The following is a 16,942-nucleotide window of genomic DNA, read 5'->3' on the forward strand; positions in this document are numbered from 1 at the left end:
TAGTTTTTAAATAAAATGAATGAGATGCTTTTTAAAACACAAGTGCGCTGCTTAATGGTTTCCTAAACCAGCAGCATCGTTCTATGTATTGATTGAAAACCGACGGAATTAACATATAGCGGATCATTTAAAGCTACGCTTCAGTTCTAACAAAGATGCTGCTAGTTTTTAATTTACAAAGTGACTTTTTTTTGTATGTGTTGCCTCTTGGCTTTCATTCTCCCCGAGAGTAGCAGGAGTAGCAGGAGTAGCAGGAGCCCCTCACTGCAGTCCTGGCTGGCACCTGAGGCAGTTGCTGATGATTGATTACGCTATTGAGGCAGAGTGGGGGAAGTGGTCCTGTTTATGTCCCTGCTTCTGGTGCTGGTTTTTTTTGTGGTAACCATAAATCTTGGGAATTAAGTTGCAGTGTGTGCTTTCTGTGGTGGTCTGAATTCTCTTTTCTTTCTTTCTCCTTGTCTGCTTTAGGTCCTTTGTTTGAAGACAGCCCTCCCTGCTGTCCAAGATTTCATTTCATGCCACGTTTTGTAAGATTTCTTCCAGGTAAATCTTTTGGCTTGTCAGTGACCTGGTGTGACTGTGTGTCTGAAAACTAGCCTGCTGTTCTCCTCCCAGTCTTTAGGGATGGCTTTTCCACGTTGGATGCTGTTAATTATCTACTTCTCAGATTGAACTTGGAAATGTAAACCTTTACATGCTGATTTATGCCTTTCATAATTTATCAGAGCCCTCGGCTTGCTGGGCAATCGGTGATTTATATATTTTGAGAATGTATTTAGTAAATTGTCATGTGTTATATGGAAGAATACATGTTGCTTAATACTGCATATGGTCAATTGGAACACAATTAGTGAAAATTTATAATTATAGTATGTTAAAATTACTACAATAGTAGTTATATTAAGGTGATAGGATTATAGGTGATTGTTTGCTATTTTGGTAGATACTTTTAATATTTTGCAATGAAAAATTTGTTCTCCCATTAAATTAAAATAAGTCAATGAGTAATTTAGTTTAAGTGTTTCTGATCTTTTTCAAGAGTCTACTCATAAGGTTTGTTAATATTAGTATCGTTAATGATTGGGTTTTTTTTTTTTTTTTTTGGTTCTTTTTTCCGGAGCTGGGGACCGAACCCAGGGCCTTGTGCTTCCTAGGCAAGCGCTCTACCGCTGAGCCAGATCCCCAGCCCCAATGATTGGGTTTTTGATGAAATCTTTGGAAGCCTTATTTGCAGCCTTTTTCTGGAGTCTTCTGGCATCCAGTCTCTTTCTCTGATGTTCAGTGCAATGCTGTGCAGTCTCCCAAAGCATTGCTACCAGCTAGTGAACGAACGCCTCTCACCATTCTTCCCTGAGCTAGCCCATGTTCCCCTTTTCTATTCTAATGACTGCTACAGCTCAGCCACTGAGCCCTTGGGCACAACGTTGGCTCACTCTGTCACTGTAAACGAATTTGTTCCCAGAATCAAGGTCCAGTATTTCACCTGGGGGTGACATCTTCTATCTTCCCATCCCCCTCGTGTGCATGGCCACCTTTCTTTGCTCTCTTCGCTAAGTTCTCTATCATGGATCTTTCTGTCACTTTAGTCCCCTGTGCCATCACCACCGCCGTGCCATCTTTCCTCCTTTTCTAGCCTGTGGCCACTCTGGAGTCAGAGGCAGGAAACAGCTGCTGCTTTCTCTTTGGGCCATACAGAATCCAGCCCTGCAGTCACGCTTAGGTCCTGCCTCTTGTTCTGAGGTGTCATTTGCCCTGGCCTTCCTCCTGCTCCAGAACCTTCTGAGGAACCTGACATGCTGGCTTCCTCAAGTAAACTTTGCCTCAATGCTAGACGCCCTCCTACCTGTTCAGTGCATTGAAGCCTCCCACTGCAGGGCCAGCTTCCTGCAGAGCAGTGCACAGGAGTGCCTCACACTTCTGAGGTGGGACCCGTGCTCTTGACTCCGTCTGGGTTTTGGCTTTTTCATTCTATACTTGTCCCCCAATTCTCTGGAGATTTGAGTGTGGGACATTCTTTATCTAGGCTGTCACACTGGCTTATTTTTATCGCTTGTGCTTTTAATATTATTGTTATTGTTGATTTCATTTAGGAAATGCATTCAGCAGCTTTTTTTCCTAGGTGCTTTTGGTTTCATTTCAAGTGAATGCATCTTTGATTTCATAATGGAGCTTCAACAACAAGCGTCTTAGAAAATAGTATTAGAGAGACATTGCTGGAAAGGCTGTTCTTTCTGTACCTCTCTGCCTCTCGGCATTTTATGACCAAACAAATCTAGAAGAAAATAGGCAGTTTTAAAACCGTCATACAGAAAAATCTTATTTTATGGGATTTCAGTGTACAAAATGCTTCTCATAACTATAGGAATAACATTTAGGTTGTCATAAATGAAAAGGTCTATTGCTTTATTTTTAAACAGGATCTGCTTTTGTTTTAAACCTGCCTCTGAGAATATACATATTTTAGAAACTCCAAAGGCTGCAGAACGGTGCCCACTGTATAACATTCTCACATGGTTGATTTGTATTGTACAGTGTGGCTTCCTTAAAGATCATTTAAAGAGGTGAATTAAAAGATACATCTGATATGTTTCCATATGTTTCTATGCATGAGGTTCTTTAAAAGTACAGTTACCACGCTAGTCTTACGTCCTATTTTTAAATGGTTCATTGAGCAGGTGGGTATTTTTAAGCATTCTGTTCTGTAGTTCTATAGTGCTGCCAAGTTTCTTCTCAAAGGAGCCACTGCAGTTTCTGTGCTGTGAGGAAGACGCTCTTGCTCTTTAACATTGGGCCCAGACAGGCCCTCCCTCCGCTTCTCTCCGTCTCGCATGCTTTTCTTCCTTTGTAAAAGCCATTCAACCAGTTGCTCCTTTGAGGTTAAGAATAAAGACTGCACTCTCCCTCAGACTCCTGTCCCTCTTGTCTCCTCCACCAACAGAGTCTCAAGCTTGACCTCCTGATGTCTGTCTCTCCCCATGCAGGCCTTACAGGCACGCTCCACCATGTCTAAGTCATCTGCTTTTTACATCATCATTGATCATGTGATTCTTGGCACTCACAGGGACTCCATAAATAGCTACTGATCTTATTCTGTGGGTCATAATAGCACCTTATTAATTTTTTAAAGAATTATTTACTTCTATTTCATATGTATATGTGAGGGCCTCCGTATATGTATATACACCATGTGTGCTCCGGGAGGACAGGAGACAACATTATATCTCTTGGGAATGGAGTTACAGATAGTTGGGAGCCATTCCCAACTGGGAAATACACACTCAGCCCTCTTTCCAGTGTGTCAGTACTTACTTAAATATTGATGTTTTAGTTATTCATAAAGGTGCTTTTAAAACATTTTCGTTATTGCCCAAACCTAGTTTTATTTATTTTTTAAATACTTTTAAAAGACATTCTTATTTTATAGCCCAGGTTGCTTCATAAATCACTATGTAGCCCAGGCTGGCCTCAAACTCATATTCCTTTGCCTCAGCCTCTTAAGATTATGGACATGTTATCACGAAATCTGTTTTTCTTTTTCCTTTTTCTCCCATGCGTTCCAAGAGCGCATCACACTGGGTGTGTCTCATTTTTCATGAATAAAGCGTTGCCCGAGCTGTGACACTCAGTGCGTATTTCTGAAGGAGTGTGACTGCCTGCAGTGACCACATCCAGCTCCAGAGTCTGAGAAGCTGCTCTCGACTCGATGCCCAGAACCTTCGTAGAGACCACTGTCGTAGGCCGCAGGTCCGTGTACCAGGCCTGCCTGTTTCTGACCTATACAAAGTGGAATTCTGCATTCTCTTTTGTTCAGTGTACTTTGGAGACAGCTGTTATTGACATTACTGTAGTTGGCTGTACCGTTTATGTGGTATGGCTAACTCTGACTAACGAACATTTTAATAATGCCAGATTTATAGACATGTGAAATTAAAACACATGTTTTATAGATAGATGTTTCATATATATGTATATTAAAACAGCACACATATGTTCATTTAAGTCCTGAGTCTTTTGCATGCATGTCTTCTGAGCTAGGTACAGGTGTTTTATCTTAAGTGTTATATTTCGTTCAGTGCTCAGAAGCCATCGGGCCCCCAGTAGTGTGTAAATGTTCACATTCTTTCCAACATTTGGCTCTTACTCTGTGCACACTTTCCATTTCTTCCTCTTGTTCTCTGGTGTTGCCGGACCAGACCCCAAGCTGTTTCAATGTTTAGCTCTTCTGATAAGTGTTCAGAAGTCCCACATGATTTCTTTTTTGCTTTACTTCAGTGACTAATGACATGGTGTATGACTTTGTTCACAGATTCATTACTTTTTTTTTTCTGTTTTTTTTTTAAACTATAAGATTACATTTATTTATTTATTTATTTATTTATTTATTTATTTATTTATTTATTTATTCTATATGAGTACACTGTAGCTGTCTTCAGACACACCAGAAGAGGGCCTCAGATGCCATTACAGATGGTTGTAAGCCACCATGTGGTTGCTGGGATTTGAACTCAGGACCTCTGGAAGAGCAGTCAGTGTTCTTAACCACTGAGCCATCTCTCCAGCCCAACTCACTACTTCTTGAGAGTGGTTGAAGTGCTTGTTCACTTCATGCTCATTGTTTAATTGAGTAATGTCTTCCTTTTCCCATATATATTTGAAAAAAATACTGTATATAGCATTTTTCTTTAAATTTTACATGTTCACTTTTTAAAGCTGTGGGTGTGTGTGTGTGTGTGCGCATGTGTGTGTATGTGTATGTGCATGTGCGCTGTGGTGTGTGTGTGTGTGCGTGCGTGTGTGTTTGCATACACCACAGCACACACATGCACTGACAGGCTGTGTCTCAGGAGCTGATTCGCTCCTGCTTCCTTGTGGAACCTGTGGATCAGACCTAGGTCTTCAAGCTTTTGTGCCTCTGTCTGCCAAGCATCTCCCCAGCCCCCTCTCCCCTCTTTTCCCTCTTTTGAAACAGTTGTCACACTGTAGCTCAGGCTGCCAGAGAACTCACTGTGTAGACCAGGCTGGTCTTTAACTTTGTTAGTCTTTTTGCCTCAGTTTCCCGTCAGTCATACGTTTCCTGAGTGTTGGGATTATAGGCACAGGTCCCTTTGCCTGTCTGTGTGAGCTGTTGTCTGTCCACACACTCTGAGTGGCTCTTGGTGAGGATTGGAAACTCCTACTCTTAAGGCTGTGCTCTAGCTTACGTTTTTGGTTTATCTCATGGCTATAGCCTTTTGTAGCTTGTTGATCAAATTTTTGCTTATTCTGATGTCATTCTAATTTTCTTTCATGTTTTTATTTTAAATTAATTTTTTAATAATTGGTGTATGTATAGGCCAAACCTTTTTATTTTCAGTGTAGATATTAATTACCACATACCATTTATTAAAGACATTTCTTCACAGATTGGAGTGCCTTTGTCATCTGCCCTAGGCTAGTGTGCACAGACAGTCCATAAGATCTGCCCTAGGCTAGTGTGCATAGACAGTCCATGAGATCTGTCCTCGGCTAGTGTGCACACAGATAGTCCTTGAGATCTGCCCCCGGCTAGTGTGAACACAGACAGTCCATGAGATCTGCCCTCGGCTAGTGTGCACACAGACAGACCATGAGATCTGCCCTCGGCTAGTGTGAACACAGACAGTCCATGAGATCTGCCCTTGGCTAGTGTGAACACAGACAGTCCATGAGATATGCCCTCGGCTAGTGTGCACACAGACAGTCCATGAGATCTGCCCTCGGCTAGTGTGAACACAGTCCATGAGATCTGCCGTCGGCTAGTGTGCACACAGACAGTCCATGAGATCTGCCCCCGGCTAGTGTGCACACATACAGTCCATGAGATCTGCCCTCGGCTAGTGTGAACACAGACAGTCCATGAGATCTGCCCTCGGCTAGTGTACACAGACAGTCCATGAGATCTGCCCTCGGCTAGTGTGAACACAGACAGTCCATGAGATCTGCCCCCGGCTAGTGTGCACACAGACAGTCCATGAGATCCGCCCTCGGCTAGTGTGAACACAGACTGTCCATGAGAGTGTGTCCTGAAAGCTGAGCACACTCCTCTGCTCACACTTTGACCTGTGAGGCACATTTCACTTTTGCTCTTCAAATGAGATTATATCGAGGACGTTATGTAGCTTGTTTTCTTTACTATAAAATACTTGAGACATTTTTCTGTGTAAATGTTTTGTGTCATGTTTAATGCTGACAAGAGAATTCTGCAGTATGGATGGATATACTTTCTTGACAGTCATCCAGTGGTGAATTTGCCCATTTCATAGAGTGCTCTAGCCACGGTCCTGTGCATTTGTCCATTTGCACTTGTGCGCCTCCGAAGATAGAATTCAACAAGTGATGTTGCTTTGTCAACAGAGCATACACGCTTTAAGTAAGGAAGAGTGGCCGATTGCTCCTGGAAAAGTACGCACCAATTGGTACCGCTGGCCAAGAATTTTTGTGAGATATTTTGAAAAAGCTACTTGCTGACTGAGTACTACTGTCTGTCCTTTACAGTTTCGTCCGTCTACGTCACAAGAACAGCCCCATTGCTAGCATGCACGTGCTTCTTGAGTTTCTGAGAGGCTGGGTAGTTTATTATTTCAAGTGTTTTGTGGTCTTTTCATTCTACTTAGATTTTTATAAAACTTTTTTCATTTACTACTTGTTTTTTGCTTGGGCTGGCATGGAACTCCTTATGTAGACCAGGCTGGCCTCAAACTTAGAATCCCTTTGCATTCCCCGCCACATCTCCACCTTTGGGATCAAAGGCCTGCACCACCACGCCTGGGTTGCTGCCTGCTATCATCAGTTATTATAATACTAGATTGAATGTTAAAGTTACCAGTCATCATAGTTTTTCTCCCTTTTTCTAATCTGAAGGCGTCACCTCTCAGTTGCCCTACACATATGTACAGACTTGATAGTGTAAACTAGATGTTGTTTGGTGCGTTCCAGATTGCCAGAACTCAAGTGTTAGAGCGGCTGCTGCATTTAGATTTTAGGAGTCTCCTTTCATTTGTTCTCTCATGCTGCTCTCCCCTCTGGTTGCAGGAGAACTGGGAGGAACTAGACCCAGGGTAGGATTTTCTTCTGACCATAGCTGATCAGGACAGGAGGCAACTGTAGAGGACAACCTGTGTCCTCAGCAGAGTGAGCCAGAAATCCTGAGTTAGTTTGCAGTTCGCCTGTCTAGCAAATGCGTCTCGGAAATTGCCTTATCTGGAGCAGCAGTTGTCCTGTATGGCTGGCAGGAGGCCGGGAGGATAGAGGGCATTTCAGCGTTCTAGGAAGCAAATGTACTGGGGGTGTGGGGAGCGGGATTCAATTGATATAGCATCTTTAATCTTTTCATTATCCTATTTAAAAAACTTAAAAATTATATACGTATGAGTGTTTTACCCGCGTCTGTGTGTATGCTGGATGACCTTGGAGGCCAGGTGAGGACATTGGATACTCTTGACCTGGGTTATTTATGAACATATGAGTGCTGGAACCTAGATCCAGGTCCCATAAAGCAAGCATTACTTTAGGCCTGCCTACAGGGCAGCAGGAATGAAGGAGCCCTCAAGCTCTTGGGCAGTAACTGCCACGCTGATGAGGTTCAGCAGGAAGCAAGGGACGAGCTCACTAGTACTTGGCTTATAAACGTGAAGGTACTGAGTTTATCTAGGAGAGCCATGAGCTGCCCTGGCCGCACTGCAGTCCGAGACAGCGGAAGGAGTGGAATGTCGTCTGCCTCTGCAAGTGCCGCCAGCCACTGAGCCATCTCCAGCTCTTAATATAACTATATTTTGAAATTAAGGAATACTTGTTGTGAATACCAACTTGAGGAAATAAAATCATTCCAAGTTATCTTGGTGGGATTATGTGGATGTAGTGTATAGTTAATGGTAGTGTGAAGAACGGGGATTTGAGTATTTGTTAGATAATTGACAAATACTTGTTCGAGCAGCCATAGATTTAACACGGATTTCCTAACAAATTGTCCCTCTCTCCCAAATAACCACATAAATAACCAAGCAATATAAACCGAGGGAGCTGGGTGTCTAAGCAACAGTTTATAAAGTCTGTCAGTTCATTAATGACCAGATTCATTCCCTGAAACACAAACTACTTCTTCCCGAATAATGAGCTGTTGTCACGGTTCCAGCCCCAGATCTGGCAGAATTCCTGCTAACCTTAGCTTACCCGCTCTAATTTCTCATTTGTATCGTGTCCTATTTATTCTAGCCAACGAGATAAAAATTACTTTGTTGCCTTCAGTGACATAATTCTATAAATCCCCAACATAAACATGTAGCAACACAGACAAACGCAAAGAGCCAATTCATTAACATCGGTAAGTTCATGGCAGTAGGAGGGCGAGTCGCCATATGATTAATCCACCTCAGAAAGCCATTCCACAGCCATTTATTACGGTGTCTCTTTGCTAGGTGGGGGTTACTACAGCTTGTGGCCTGTGGGCTGGTGCAGGGCTCTCAGGTTCTGTCTGCCTCTTCTAATACTTCCTTAAGGTTGCATCCGGGTACCAGATGTGGAGCAGAGCCACAGTCCCCGTCCCAGACATCCCTTCATGTTAGTTTGTCCTGAGTTTCTACATTTTCATAGTTGTGAATGACTGTCTTTTTGTAGCCGCCGTGTGAATTAGTTAGCAGGCTTTTAGCATGGATTTATTTTCTCTTTTACCAGCAGCAGTTTGCACCTGACGTACATTTTGTGTACTTGTTTAATTGTGCCCAGTTTCTATGCTGCTATAAAACTCGCACCCTTCCCATCAGCCAGGTTGCTCCCAGCCCAAACCAGAGACTGTGTGGTGGGCTTCTTGGTAAGCATTTATTTGCCTTGTTTTTTTTTTTTTTTTCTTGCAGATATTCCCCTCCTAAATTGGGCAGTACCTATACCACTCATTTAGCCTAGAGCTTGAGGTTTTTAAGAGACGGATGGTTTGTAGATTTAAGTATTTCCCTCTGCCAGTAGCTCTTTTTTAGCTTTTTCACTTTAAATTAGATACCTCTCATCTGTCTCACTGTATTTGAAGTGCCTCCGGGTCAGCCGGGCATAGCTGTGCAGAGAGCCTGTTGCTGTTCATCAGTGTCTGTTTATATTTGCTCCCATCCCATCCCATGCTCATACACATAGGCAGACTTTCCCAGATCCAAAGGCAGATGGCATTCCACTCCTCCCACTGGAAGCAGTGCCGCCTTGTCAGCCCACAGTTCTAGATAAACTCACCTTTGAGTTTGTAAGACAAATACTAGTGAGCTCGTCTCTCAGATCCTGCTGTTGTGTATGTAGACACAGGCAGTGTAGAGCCACTCACTTGCTTTACAGTGTCTCTTGTCTGCCTGTTCCCTTCAGACTCATTGGAGATGAGAGATGAACGTGTCAGCATTGTTTCCTTATGCGGTGGAAGGCAAAATGAAGTCAGAGTTCCCTCTCCCTCTCCTTCTCCCTCTCCCTCCCCCCTGTGTGTGTGTGTCTTCTTTTTTGAGACAGGGTCTTGCTCTGTAGATCAGGGTAGAACTTAGCAGAGTAGCTCAGGCTAGCCTCAGACTTGCAGTGATACTCCTGCCCCTGCGTCTGAAGGACTAGACAGGGCCGTAGCAGCAGACTTTGGTTTCTTAGCACTTCTTGTAAGTTCAAAGTCAGCGTCCCTGCGGCTGCGATGCAGAGGAGGGAGAAGCATCAGGAAGGCAGGCCTCATCTTCTGTAGGACCGTGCTGTTGTGATCATGCCCAGCCCCAGACACAATCCCAAGGCTTGTACCGAGACCACACAGAGTCTGGCACCTGACAGTCAAAAATAAAATACCAAGCCTGTATTGAGTGTTGTGAAGTCCTGCAAACGTTTGGCACCTTCCTGCAGCCTCTTTATCCCTCTCCTGTTTAATCTGTGCCCCAGACACTGGCCTCAGTCCCTGGAGCACAGTCTACTGAGACACTTTCGCCACTGTGGTGGCTTCATCGCCAGCTTGACATGCTCTAGTGTTACCTGGGTAAAGAGTTACAGGGAGAGGTTGGGTACATCGGATTGGCTGGGGGCACGTCTCCGCATGATTGGCTTGTTATGCTAATTCATGGGGGAGTTAGTGACCCTTTCCTGCATCCCTGACTGTTTAAAAAGGAGGAGATTGGCAGTTCTTCCCTCTGCTCTCGACCAGGGCTCTGCTGTGTCTAGCCATTTTAAGTTCCACAGCAGTGACTTTCCGAAAATGAAATGTAACCTGTGCAACTGTGAGCTAAAAGGAATTGCAATAAATAGAAAACTCAGTTTAGTATCATCTTAACTCAGGACACTTAAATGTTTAATAACACCACACTCTAGCTTTGTGAGTTTTTTATTATTATCTTTAATCTTTTGTTTATAGTCCAGTCGTTATCCCCCTCCCAGTCTGTCCCCAACAATTCCTCATCCCATTCCTCCTCCCCTGTCCCCAAGAGGATGTCCCCTCTCCCACACCCTAACACCCCGACACCCCACCAGACCTCCCCACTCCCTGGGGTCTCAAGGTTCTCAAGGGTTAGGTGCATCTTCTCTCACTGAGGCCAGGTCACGCAGTTCTCTGTGGTATATGTGTCGGGGCCTCCGACCAGCTGGTGTATGCGGCCTGGTTGGTGACTCAGTGTCTGATAGACCTTGGGGATCTAGGTTTATGGAGTCTGCTGGTCCTTCTATAGGGTCGCCCTTCTCCTCAGCCTCTTCCGGCTTTTCCCTAATTCAACCACAGCAGTCCCCGACTTCAGACCATTGGTTGGGTGAGAGTATCTGCATCTGTCTCAGTCAGCTGCTTGTTGGGCCTCAGAGGGCAGCCATGCTAGGCTTCTGTCTGTAAGGACACCATAGCATCAGTAACAGTGTCAGGCCTTGGTGCCTCCTCTTGAGATAGATCTCAAGTTGGGCCTGTCACTGGACCTCAGTCTCTTCTACATTTTTGTCCCTGCAGTTCTTTTAGACAGGAACAATTCAGGGTCAGAGTTTTTGACTGTGGAATGGCAACCCCCTCCCTCTACCTGATGCCCGGTCTTTCTACTGGAGATGGACTCCAAAAGTTCCCTCTTCCCTCTATTGGGCATTTCATCTAAGGTCTCTTTTCCCTTTGAGTCTTGAAATTCTCTCACCTCCTAGGGCTCTGGTATATTCTAGAGGGTCCCCCCTCCCCCACTCCTACTTCCAAGGTTGCCTGTTTCTTTTCTTTCTGCTGGCCCTTAGGGCTTCAGTCCTATTCCTCCCCCACTACACTCCCAAGTACTCGATCATGTTTCCCTTTTTCCCTGCCCCTCCTACTCCCCTCTCTCACCCAGTTCTTCTCTTTCCCGACCCTTAGACTTGTTAACCTTCTTGCCTTCTGTGGATTGTACACTGGATATTCTGTACTTGTTGGCTAATAGCCACTTACTAGTGAGTATATTCCATGTATGTCCTTTTGGGTCTGACATACTTCACTCAGGATATTTTCTAGTTCCATCCATTTGCCTGAGAATTTCATGAAGTCATTGTTTTTAATAGCTGAGTAGTACTCCATTGTGTCAGTGAACCACATTCCTCAGTTGAAGGGTATCCGGGTTCTTTCCAGCTTCTGGCTATTATAAATAAGGCTGCTATGAACATAGTGGAGCACGTGTCTTTGTTGTATGTTGGGGCATCTTTTGGGTATATGCCCAAGAGAGGTATAGCTGGATCCTCAGGTAGTTCAATGTCCAATTTTCTGAGGAACCTCCAGACTGATTTCCAGAAAGGTTGTTGTGCCAGTTTGTAATCCCACCAGCAATGGACCTCCCGTGTTTCCTACCCACCAGATTCCTCGGGGCCAGTAGCTCCTCTGACCCCAAAGGGGCTTCTTGCTCCTTTTTGCCCACTCAGTGTTTGGCTTGTACTTTAGCTCCTCACATTTGAGGGAAGGGTAGTGATCTCAGAAAAGTCTTTCTCAGAGTCCCCAGGAGGGTGCTCGTCCTTTTGGGTGGAGGTAGTCAGAGAAAAGTGGTACAAGATCCGTTGCCGTGTTGGTCGTGAAGCTAAATTCAGAGAGCAGGCAGCGCCGTGCGGCCTCCATCCTGGGCACACAGGAGTCGCTCGTCTTTGGTTTATGAGTACGGGTTGTCCCTTTCTGAGCTGACTTTGCATTGTGCCTTTTGTGGTTTTCAGCCCACCGTACTGGTAAACCCCAGACAGTTGGTATTTCATTCCTGTAGTATCCATAACGATCTTCTGTGATATCAGTACAGACTCTTCAGCTCCGCTCACTGTGGCAGGTGCAGCACATTAGCACCTCCCACTTAGAGCATAGTGCAACAGTGTCTTATTGAAAACATCTATAAATACCTCATAAAGCTTGCAGTTTCCCTCAGACAGGAGCATCACTTCTGAAAAGCTTTCATCTGTTACTCTAGAAAGAATGATAAAATATTTAGACATAACACGATTCTGTTTATTATAAACTGTGGCTTCTTATGATAGGTTACTTTAAATTTATTTAGGCAAGCACCCTTTCTCATATTCATACCTCACAAATAAAGCCTTTATCATTTATAATGTTGCTGTTCCCATTGTAGTAAGTGAGATGGTTTATGAGTACCGTTCGTCAGTGAGACAAATGGTGTTCGTATTACTTGGCACCTGGCTGAAAGTGTAAATTCTGAATTGCTTCTTTACATGTGCTCTGCTACAGCCATTGTCTTGTTTTACCACAGTGAGTCTCGCTTTGCTGTTAATTGAGTAGCTCTGTTCTTCTCCCACCCCAAGATGGCGGCAAAGAAGTGTTATCAATGCACCAGATTCTTCTCTACCTGCTTCGCTGTAGCAAGGCTTTGGTCCCTGAGGAGGAGATTGCCAATATGCTCCAATGGGAGGAGCTCGAGTGGCAGAAATATGCGGAAGAGTGCAAAGGCATGATAGTTACCAACCCTGGGACGGTGAGTTCTGGAGCTTGCCCAGCCTGGACTGGGGGTGAGCCTCCTTCCCTTGTTCAAATGTTCCACACAGCAGTTACAGCGTGGGACATGTTGTGAGTACTCTAGCTTCTTGTCCTTTGGGTAAGTTTTCTTTAAATACTTAGTGAGTAAGAAAAGGACTACAGTTTGGGCATATTTTGTTCACCTGCCTGAACATGGACATATCTTTAAGACATACATGGCAGATTTCTCCCCAGGAGGATTGTGGGTTATATGAGAATACTCATTGTTTCGTAGTAGCTTTAAAACAAAAAACCTTAGCCACTTTGGTAGTGGGGGAAATCAGTATTTTGCCTATTTTTATATTTATTTTAGTTTCTAGTGAATATTTATATTTTAAATTGTTTTGCCAATTCTTATTTTTTGTTAAGTAAATTGTTATTACCCATTACTTGATTTTATTCTATGGTATTTGTTTTTTTTTTTTTTTTTTTTGTTATTGATCATTTGTCACATAGATATTATTTTTTTAATTGGTATATAACCAAAACTGTGTTTAAAACTAGAAAGATAAAATAGTCTTTTTGCTGCTGTAGTGTTAAACGCCACAGAATTCATAAAGTATCTTTAGAAAAATATAACAACCCCGTGTATGGCACTGAATTGTTCCCTTTGAACAGGTGGAAATGTTTTCAGTTCTTCTGACTACTTAGAGCTAAGTCACAGAGTGGCTGATTGTAGGAGATGTAATTTGTCTTGTTCTGTAGTAGTCTCTTTGGGAGTGTGTCACCCTGGGCTTGTTTCCGAGACATGCGTCAGTTTTCCTGAAATCCTACGGTCAGTTAGAAGCCATTTGAAAGAGGTTAATACTCCTTACGGTTCATACCATATTTTGCAGACAGGGGCCCAAGAAGTTACAGCGTTTAAAAAGTCCCAGGTGCTTCTGATTCTTCCTGGCGTGTCCCGATGCATTGCGTGTGGTGTGCATCACTTTGACCTGTCACCCAGGCATCGTGCAGCTGGTGTATTGATGAGCCGGTGCACGAGCTGCAGCTAGCTCCTTGTCTGGGATGCCAGGAGCATTTAGTTAGCATCCCGCACGCTGAAACCTCTAGTTTTAGCAGAGATCACAGTGGAAAGACACAGAAATGAAGAAACCGTCCTGACCATCGGCACGACTAGTGTATATCTTTGAGATGGTGAGCGGCTTGGTTTGTAGATAGTGAAAGGAACCAGACTGGTGAGGATCAAAGGCTTCTGTTGGAAAACGATCAGAAATAGATTAGGAAAGTAAGTATGGATGTTCAGCTTAGGGACGTGATGATGAAGTCAGCTCTTTCTTACTCTTTATGGGAAGATAGTTTATTGTCACAGAAGCAGCTTTTCACTCCGTACTCTTCAGACGTGTACATGTTACAGGGCAGAGTAGGCATGACACTGCATTCCGTCCTGTACAGTACTCATTTGAAAGATTACCTAGTGGCAAGGACATTGGGAAATTTATTGAGTTTTCCCAGCCATTATGGTCACATTAAATACTTTCTTGCTGCAGACCTAAAATAATTAATGTTCCTTCCTGACAGTTTCGCCTCTGCCAGAGAACACTTTGGTCATTAGTGAAAAGGCTTTAATTCTTACAGAGAGATTCAATGATAGATTTGTAGGCTATGGCCAAAGTCTAGAATGTACTTCATCCCCCACACCACCGTCCTCATAATTTAGAGATGATTTTTAATTTTTCAAAATTAACTTTGGTATTCTGAGTCAAGATTTTATAAGCCCAGGCTGGCCTTAAGCTCTGGATTCGCCCACCCCTTCCACTTGGCAGGGCTGGGATTAGATGCTGTGTTACCGCGCACGGCCTGGGAGACCCTGGCTGGTATCGCGCTTCTGTGCGCAGGTTGGTCTCCAATGTGGAGGCTCGAGTGATCTTAGCAGCTGCAGTTGGCGGTGCTCACGGCTGGCTTCTGTAGGTTGTAGTGATATAAGTCGTAGCATGATACAGAAGTAACCCAGCACCATTCCTTAGACAGCTTTCCAAACACCAGCGTGCCACCGTATGCCTAAACAAATCACATGTTTCTGCTGCTCATGGGCATTTGTATTTTTAGGATTAGGTTACCTGTGATCAACATTGTCTAAATTTTTTTTTTTTGAGAACAAAGATTTTTTTTTTCAAGCTAGCAGTAAGATTTTTTATTTCTAGATGACATCCATTTTCAGAGGTTTCATGACTTTGAACAATGTGAGTGAATTTGTGCAAAGCTGTCCTCGTCATTGTTGTAATTGTCAGCTGGTCGAGCAGGCTGGGTTACAGGTAGGGAGCAACTGGCCTGCATCCACTTCCAGGGAGCCCGTACACTTTGACCTTCAAGGGCACCAGGCGTAGACATGGTGCACATAAGTGCATGCACATGGAACACTCACATACATACGGTAAATCTTAAAAAGAGAGAAAGTCAGCTCTCTGTTGTGTCACCGACCTTTTAATCTAAGTGTAGAATTAGGGGAAAACTGTTTAAATAGCAGTGCACCCATCATTTGAATATGATGTTCCGACAGACTAAGCCTGCAAATCTCTCTCTGTGATGTGCAGCCCATTCCCTATAAGAGGTGAGGGGGTAGATAACTGACCAGGTGTTTTTTTAAAAGTTTAGGTTTTAAAGGTTTCTGGGTAGACTGCAAAAATAAAACAAAATCACTGTTCATTATGCCAAATGACCAAGACTTGTTTGCAGGGGCGCCATTAACATACATCCCACAGTGTAGGATTTTATATCCTTCCGGATTTTTCTGGTTGGAGACAAAGCTTTTCTAGAGGAAAGGAATCGGTTAATCCCTTTGCTTAGGTTAAGTTGGTGTCTCAGGACTTCTGATGGGAATAACGACCCTGATACTCTTTTCTCCCTTAGAAACCAAGCTCTGTCCGCATCGATCAACTGGATCGTGAGCAGTTCAACCCTGAAGTGATCACTTTTCCGATTATCGTTCACTTTGGGATACGCCCTGCACAGTTGAGTTATGCAGGAGACCCACAGTAAGATATTTCTCGGTGTTTGTCTTGGCCAGTTTCACCTTCTACTAACAGCCGCGTTAGCAGAGGATGCCTTCAGTGGACATCTTCCTTTTTACAAATTAAGACTTGAAACAAACCATGTCTCCAAATCTACAAATTAGGTTTTGTAGTTTGTGAAGAATGAGTTTCTTTACACATTTGACTGCAATAAATTACCGCGAAGATTATCCCCGACAGTCTGGTCGCCAGGAGTCGTGAGTGGATTTAAACTTTAGGGAGCTTTCCCTTTACTTGTTATTGTAATATTTATGTGTTTCATTTTGTTTTGAATTTGCTCAGTGCCCTGATGGCAGGTAGCACGATGTTGGCTTGTAGCATGGGGGTGTTTGGAAGATCCCATAGTCCAGGGCTGTGTGGGATGTAGGAGCCGTGTGTTCCTACCCTTAGAGTTCATATTGCTTTGCAGATGTGAGCTTTTCCAACTGGCACATTAATATTTTTCTGGGAGAAGATGAGGATATGTGGGGATGGAGATAGCTAGGACCTTTCAGGTGTGTTTCGATGTCCTCCTTTTTAGACAAATAAACGATTTCCTGACTTAATTTAAAGAGAGAAGGACTCATAGTGGGAGAGAAGGGCTTGGGAGATTTCCATTCATAACTGCAGTTCTGGCTGTTGTGTATTAGAAGAGGCTAAAGGGTTTTGTTCTTTTTTTTCCCTCTTTGGATAAAAGTATGAAGCAGTGAACTGGCCCCGTGTAAGTACTTCTTTTTTTCCCTCCATTCTCTAAACTTGTTGACAAAGGAGAGAGGCCGAGCACAGGCCAGGAAAGGAGCAGCTCCAGCATGACAGGAAGTCTGCAGACCCCTTGTTAGAAAGATGTTGGTAGAATGTGACGAGGCTCTCGTGAACTCTCGTGGCAGGACTGTGGACTGAGACAGGGCTGTGCAGTCTCTGCATTCCCAGGTCGCTTTAACAAATGGCACCACCTCTGCCTTCCCTGCTCTCCAGCTGGCAGTGCATCCACCTTTGTGCCTTG

The 16,942-nt window shown here is 43.9% G+C and overlaps 1 protein-coding gene across 7 annotated transcripts in view; it reads left to right on the forward strand.

The window, feature by feature from the left end:
• The window catches only part of Drosha (drosha ribonuclease III), a 111,804-nt gene that overhangs the window by 43,525 nt on the left and 51,337 nt on the right, over positions 1 to 16,942 (forward strand). For 5 of the 7 annotated variants that reach the window (XM_063281745.1, XM_039102206.1, XM_039102207.1 and 2 more), the window contains 3 exons: positions 469 to 543; positions 12,739 to 12,908; positions 15,800 to 15,924. In XM_063281745.1, coding sequence (XP_063137815.1) covers positions 469 to 543; positions 12,739 to 12,908; positions 15,800 to 15,924 — 370 coding nt within the window. The remainder of the gene's footprint in view (positions 1 to 468; positions 544 to 12,738; positions 12,909 to 15,799; positions 15,925 to 16,942) is intronic. The other 2 variants (XM_006232050.5, XM_063281744.1) reach the window with 1 other exon arrangement.

This window comes from Rattus norvegicus, chromosome 2 (assembly GCF_036323735.1).
Source record: "Rattus norvegicus strain BN/NHsdMcwi chromosome 2, GRCr8, whole genome shotgun sequence".
Lineage (NCBI taxonomy): Eukaryota > Metazoa > Chordata > Mammalia > Rodentia > Muridae > Rattus > Rattus norvegicus.